This window comes from Cyclopterus lumpus, chromosome 24 (genome assembly GCF_009769545.1).
Source record: "Cyclopterus lumpus isolate fCycLum1 chromosome 24, fCycLum1.pri, whole genome shotgun sequence".
NCBI lineage: Eukaryota > Metazoa > Chordata > Actinopteri > Perciformes > Cyclopteridae > Cyclopterus > Cyclopterus lumpus.
The window spans coordinates 520,001-526,552 of NC_046989.1; the positions used below are offsets into that span (position 1 = coordinate 520,001).

The following is a 6,552-nucleotide window of genomic DNA, read 5'->3' on the forward strand; positions in this document are numbered from 1 at the left end:
TATTACTAATTATCCAGATCTGTGTTTGGATCTTTAGACTCTGATCACACCAAAAACCTTCTTGTATATTTTAACTCAAGCGAATACGTTGACCGGCGGGATTTTGCGTCCAATCGCGTCTTTGCATCAACTTTGTAGTCTCGTAATGTTTGGTCAGCATCATTGTTATTATTATGAGCTTCAGATCCTGGAAACATGATAACACAACCTGTGTGGTCCAGCATCAGGAGGGGGATCGGTTCGCCCCACTATCTTCAGACTTCTTAGAGTACAGTTCTTAAAGGTGTTTCGCTTCGTTTGGACTAACGTTCCAGTTCTAACCATTTATCCTGTCTTGGACTTTCCTCCTCTGTAGCCTTCCACAGACAAGCTGCCTCAAGAGAAGACCTCAGAGTTTGAATCAACAGAAAACCCTGAACCAGAACCCTGCGATCCGGACAGCTTGTCTGCTCCGCGTCCTGGCTTCCCAGCATCTCCTCCAAGGTCAGAGGAGCAGAAACCTGAAGGAGATCAAGAAACTACGGAGCAACCGTCCCCTGCCGCACCTGATTCAGACTCAAAGACCCTGAGTAGCGGGGAGTCCTCCGAGGACGAGGACGAGGAGGACTTAAAGGCCCCAGTGAAAGAGGGCCAAGCGATCAGCATCCTTCCGTCGTCCGTCCTGGACAAAGCCAGCGCCATCGCTCAGCACTTCACCAACAGCATTAAGCGAGGCAGCCTGGCCCAGGACGACGCCCGAGCCCTCGGCTGTGCGTCACCGCGGCTACCCAGCAGGACCGGCAACTCCCTCAGCGCCGAACCCGCCGACCAGATATCGAGACTCAACAGTATCTGTTCTGATCCTGCAGAGAACTTCGGTTTGACAGATTTGACCTTGCTGTCTCCTCGGGACGACATCCTCTTTGACGCTGAGCGAGGCATTCGGCGGAGGCGGGACTCCACCTTGTCCAAGCAGGACCAGCTGCTTATCGGCAAAATCAGGAGCTATTACGAGAACGCGGAGAACCAGGACGCCGCCTTCAGCCTCCAGCGTCGAGAGAGTCTGACATACATCCCGACTGGGCTGGTCAGGAGCTCTGTCAGCCGGCTCAACAGCACCCCGAAGGAAGAAGCCATCCAGACGAATCCCTCCACCTCAACCACATCCACCAGTCTGGAGTCAAGCTCAGCTTTAACCACAGGTCCCCAGGGTCACATGGTCTTGAGTGACTCGTTGGACTTTTTCAGGTCTGATCAGAGAATCACGGATCCAGAAGATTCAGAAGACAGCCACTGGTTCAGATCTCAAGGCTTGCAGGACAAACCGTCTGCGGACGAAGAGTTCAGACCTTCCTCTGAAATGATCAAGATCTGGCAGACAATGGAGCGTGAGATTGATCGATCTCACAGTGACAATCTCCGTCAATCCCGAGAAGCTCCAAAGAGCTCCAGCCCGACTAACATCGGCCTTTCTGACACGACGAAGACCTCAAACCAGAGCGGAGCGTCTGACCTCAGCACCACCGCCAAGGGATCCGTAAGTCCTTCGCCCCTCAAGCTCAAACCCTCCGGTGTGAGTCGGACAGGAAGTCTGAAGGTGTTCGGGGACGAGGCCGCCACCCTCAGGGCTCTGGGTCCTCGGGTCACCCAGCTGAAACCAGAGGGGGAGACAGCCGGCGAGGACTCGAACCAGCTGGACGACGGAGACAAGACCAAGAGCAAAGTCCTCCATCTGGCCCGCCAGTACAGCCAGCGGATCAAAACCACCAAACCGATGTTCCGACAGCAGAGTCAGGGCGTCCTGATGGGCAGGAAGACTTTACCCTGTTTGGCGGAGGAGAAGGAGGGTCCAGGTACTGTGGCGGCCTAAAGGTTTCTGGTCCTCAGATATCGACCGATATTCAGCACTCCCTTAAATACCAATTTAAATGAGCAGCAATTAAGTGTTTAAAGTATGTCGATTTAGAGAATATGACAAATTTAAAGCTTTCCAAATCTTTGGATTTGAGGAAACTAATAATATTAATAATATATCCTTTATTGATCCCCATGGTTATCTTCTTCTCTGCATTGACGCATTCTTAGTTATTAAGGAGCAGTGGGCTGCAATGAAGCCCGGGGAGCACCTGGGGGTTCAGTGTCTTGCTCAAGGACACTTCAACATGAACTATGGGGAGATTTAATACAACTTAATGAGGGAGTTTATGATAAAGATGTAATGATATCTGATTAAAAACAAGTAAAATAGAAACTGCATGTTGAAATATAACTGACCATTAAGGAGTATTCTGGTCTGTTCCTAGTTAGTTGACTTACACCTAGTTTGGCGAGACAGCCTTAAAACATATAAAAAGGCTCTTCGTAATGCCAGAGCAGCCTATTACTTATGAGTAATAGAGAAAAATAAGAACAACCCCAGGGTTCCCTTTAACACTGTAGCCAGGCTGACAGAGAGTCACAGCTCTGTGGAGCCGTGTATTCCTATAGACCTCAGTAGTAATGACTTCATGAACTTCTTCAATGAAAAGATTTTAACTATTAGAGGCAAGATTGATGATCTCTTGCCCTTAACTACTACCGATCTGTCATCAAGAGGAGTGGCCTTGGAAACGGCTGTATGCCCTGGTGTATATTTGGATAGCTTTTCTCCCATTAACCTAGACCAATTGTCTTCAACGGTTTCTACTTCTAAACCGTCTACCTGTCTCTTAGACCCCATCCCAACGAGGCTGCTTAAAGACGTGTTGCCTTTAATTGGCACCTCTCTGCTGGATATTGTTAATGTGTCTTTGCTAACAGGCCATGTACCACATTCCTTCAAAGTAGCTGTAATTAACCTCTCCTGAAGAAGACCACTCTTAATCTAGAGGTGTTGGCTAACTACAGACCGATCTCTAACCTTCCCTTCCTCTCTAAGATCCTTGAGAAAGTAGGACTCATCTCTGTACTGGTCTTGTTAGACCTTAGTGCTGATAAAGGACTCATCTCCGTACTGGTCTTGTTAGACCTTAGTGCTGATAAAGGACTCATCTCCGTACTGGTATTATTAGACCTTAGTGCTGATAAAGGACTCATCTCTGTACTGGTCTTGTTAGACCTTAGTGCTGATAAAGGACTCATCTCCGTACTGGTATTATTAGACCTTAGTGCTGATAAAGGACTCATCTCTGTACTGGTCTTGTTAGACCTTAGTGCTGATAAAGGACTCATCTCTGTACTGGTCTTGTTAGACCTTAGTGCTGATAAAGGACTCATCTCTGTACTGGTCTTGTTAGACCTTAGTGCTGATAAAGGACTCATCTCTGTACTGGTCTTGTTAGACCTTAGTGCTGATAAAGGACTCATCTCTGTACTGGTCTTGTTAGACCTTAGTGTTGATAAAGGACTCATCTCTGTACTGGTCTTGTTAGACCTTAGTGCTGATAAAGGACTCATCTCTGTACTGGTCTTGTTAGACCTTAGTGCTGATAAAGGACTCATCTCCGTACTGGTCTTGTTAGACCTTAGTGCTGATAAAGGACTCATCTCTGTACTGTATGTGGTTTAAATCCTATTTATCAGATCGATCTCAGTTTGTATTTGTAAACGATGAAGCCTCAATGACCACCAACGTTAATCACGGAGTTCCACAAGGTTCTGTGCTTGGACCAATTTTATTTACCTTATATATGCTTCCTTTGGGCAATATTATCATGCAACACTCCATAAACGTTCATTGTTATGCAGATGATACTCAATTATATCTATGGATCAAACCAGAGGAGACCAACCAGCTCGCTAAACTTCAAGAATGTCTTAAAGACATAAAAACATGGATGACCTGCAACTTCCTGATGTTAAACTCAGACAAAACTGAAGTTATTTTACTGGCCCTGAACACCTCAGAGATCAATTATCTGGTGATGTGGTTTCTGTAGATGGCATTGCCCTGGCATCCAACACCACTGTAAAGAATCTCTAGTTATCTTTGACCCAGACTTGTCCTTTAACTACACGTGAAGCAAATCTCAAGGATTGCATTTTATCATCTACGTAACATTTCAAATATCAGGCACATCTTGTCTCAAAAAGATGCAGAAAAGCTGGTTCACGCGTTTGTTACTTCCAGACTAGATTACTGCAACTCCTTATTATCAGGCTGCTCTAATAAGTCTCTTAAGTCCCTCCAGTTGATCCAGAATGCTGCAGCTCGTGTACTCACAAAAACTAAGAAAAGAGATCACATGACTCCTGTATTGAATTGAATTGAACTTAATGAAAGGGAAAAGGTAAAAGTAGATACATTAAACTACACCAATGACTCCAACACCTTCAGGCTGATAGTTTCCATCTCGAGAGTCAAGCGAGTCCAGAACCAGCGGATCCAGAACCGCCAGCAAACAGAGAAAATGAGAATCAATAAAGAAAAACTGGAATTAATCTTTACATCCCTGATGTTTTGTGCTATGCAGGTAAACCCAACCCGACTCCGCCGCTGGTTTCTCATAACCAGGCCACCTCTCTACCGCTGAGCCCTGTGGACCAGATCCAGGCTTCCGGTCTCTCCTGCAGCTCAGCGGTTCTGGACCCGGGTCGAGCTCGCTCCCGCAGTCCTCTGATCCCCCTCGGCATCCCCCCTCCCGTCGAGGGCTTCAGCTGGCCCGACGTCCGAGAGCTCCGCTCCAGATACTCGGCCCACCATCGGAGCCCCGTCGGCCGGAGTCTCTCCATCCCGGAGCAGATGTTGGACGGCGGTCGAAGGAGGCGCTCCAGCTGCTCCTCCGGCCTCCTCCTCGCCGACGAGGCCTCTACCGAGGTTCCTCCATACGGGCCTCGCGGCAGCCGGGAGGAGCGCAGGAAGCGTCTGCACAGAGCCAACTCCCTGGACCCGCGGCTGAGTGGATACCAGAGGAGAGAGCTGCAGGAGCTCCAGGACCAGGTCTACGACGGGTATTACGTCGCGGCCGATGCACCGCTGCCGAATGACGAGGAACAGAAGATCCTCGTGGAGGAGAAGCTTCCGGAATCGCGGGCTGCAGAGACGGAAGAAGACGCGGACGACAACTACATCCAGATCCGCTCGCCCACCAGCAGGGAGAAGATCTCCATCGTGACCGCCACCGACCGCTGCCGGGTCTACCGGGAGTCCGACAAGTACCGGCAGAGGGAGGACGTGAGAACCAGAGCTGAGCCGGCGAGGCCTCGGGACCACAGACCGGATCAGACCGGCGGACCGAAGACAGAAGCGAGTCAGCAGAGTCTCGTGAAACATCTGAGAGAAAAGTTCCAGAGCCGGAGCTGATATGTAAATAATTCACTTCTACAGAAATATACAAATATGATTCTACGGATGAAATTATGAGCTTTTAAGTTATTATGAAGAACATTTTCAGATCCTTCGCTCTGAAAATTAAAGAGTCGAAATGTCTCTTTTTTTTATGTAAAAAGTCCTTTCTGGCATTTAAAGATAAATATATCTAAAACAATATGAGAACATCTTCCAGTGAACTGACCTTCAGTCAGGTCTGGAATCAGCCTGATATTATTAATATTGTTATATTATATGTTATATTATATATGACATGATATTATGTTATATTATATATATATATATATTATTTTATTATACATAAAATGATATATTGTGTGTATATATATATGGTATTTTATTGTATTATATATGATAAGATATTTTATGATATATATATTATATATATTACAGTTACAGCAGAGACGATCGAAGTTGTGGATTCCTGCTGTCAGGGAACTCACCACTAAACGATGTTTCTAGCAGAGTATTTAAGGAACCGTTCTGCAGTGGAACCTTTTAATGGCGCAGGAAGACTTCACTTCCCTAACCCCTAAACCCTACCCCCTAAACCCTACCCCCTACCCCCTAAACCCTAACCCCTAAACCCTAACCCCTACCCCCTAAACCCTAACCCCTACCCCCTAAACCCTAACCCCTAAACCCTAACCCCTACCCCCTAAACCCTAACCCCTACCCCCTAAACCCTAACCCCTACCCCCTAAACCCTAAACCCTAACCCCTAAACCCTAAACCCTAACCCCTACCCCCTAAACCCTACCCCCTAAACCCTACCCCCTAAACCCTAACCCCTACCCCCTAAACCCTAACCCCTACCCCCTAAACCCTAACCCCTAAACCCTAACCCCAACCCCCTAAACCCTAACCCCTACCCCCTAAACCCTAACCCCTAAACCCTACCCTCTAACCCCTAAACCCTAACCCCTAAACCCTACCCCCTAAACCCCTAAACCCTACCCCCTAAACCCTAACCCCTACCCCCTAACCCCAACCCCTAAACCCTAACCCCTAACCCCTAAACCCCTACCCCCTAAACCCTACCCCCTAAACCCTAACCCCTAACCCCTAACCCCTACCCCCTAACCCCTAAACCCTAACCCCTACCCCCTAACCCCTAAACCCCTACCCCCTAAACCCCTACCCCCTAACCCCTAACCCCTAAACCCTACCCCCTAAACCCCTACCCCCTAACCCCTCAAAAGCCAAAGACTCAACACTTTACTTTCCGAACTCGTCGGCTCTGAACAGAACCGGTTACAGGACAG

The 6,552-nt window shown here is 47.9% G+C and overlaps 1 protein-coding gene across 4 annotated transcripts in view; it reads left to right on the top strand.

The window, feature by feature from the left end:
- The window catches only part of LOC117727115 (pleckstrin homology domain-containing family G member 3-like), a 37,352-nt gene extending 31,773 nt beyond the window's left edge, over nucleotides 1-5,579 (top strand). For 3 of the 4 annotated variants that reach the window (XM_034527184.1, XM_034527183.1, XM_034527185.1), the window contains 2 exons: nucleotides 356-1,832; nucleotides 4,431-5,579. In XM_034527184.1, coding sequence (XP_034383075.1) covers nucleotides 356-1,832; nucleotides 4,431-5,260 — 2,307 coding nt within the window. In that variant the 3' untranslated portion in view covers nucleotides 5,261-5,579. The remainder of the gene's footprint in view (nucleotides 1-355; nucleotides 1,833-4,430) is intronic. The other variant, XM_034527186.1, reaches the window with a different exon arrangement.
- Nucleotides 5,580-6,552: the final 973 nt, after the last annotated feature.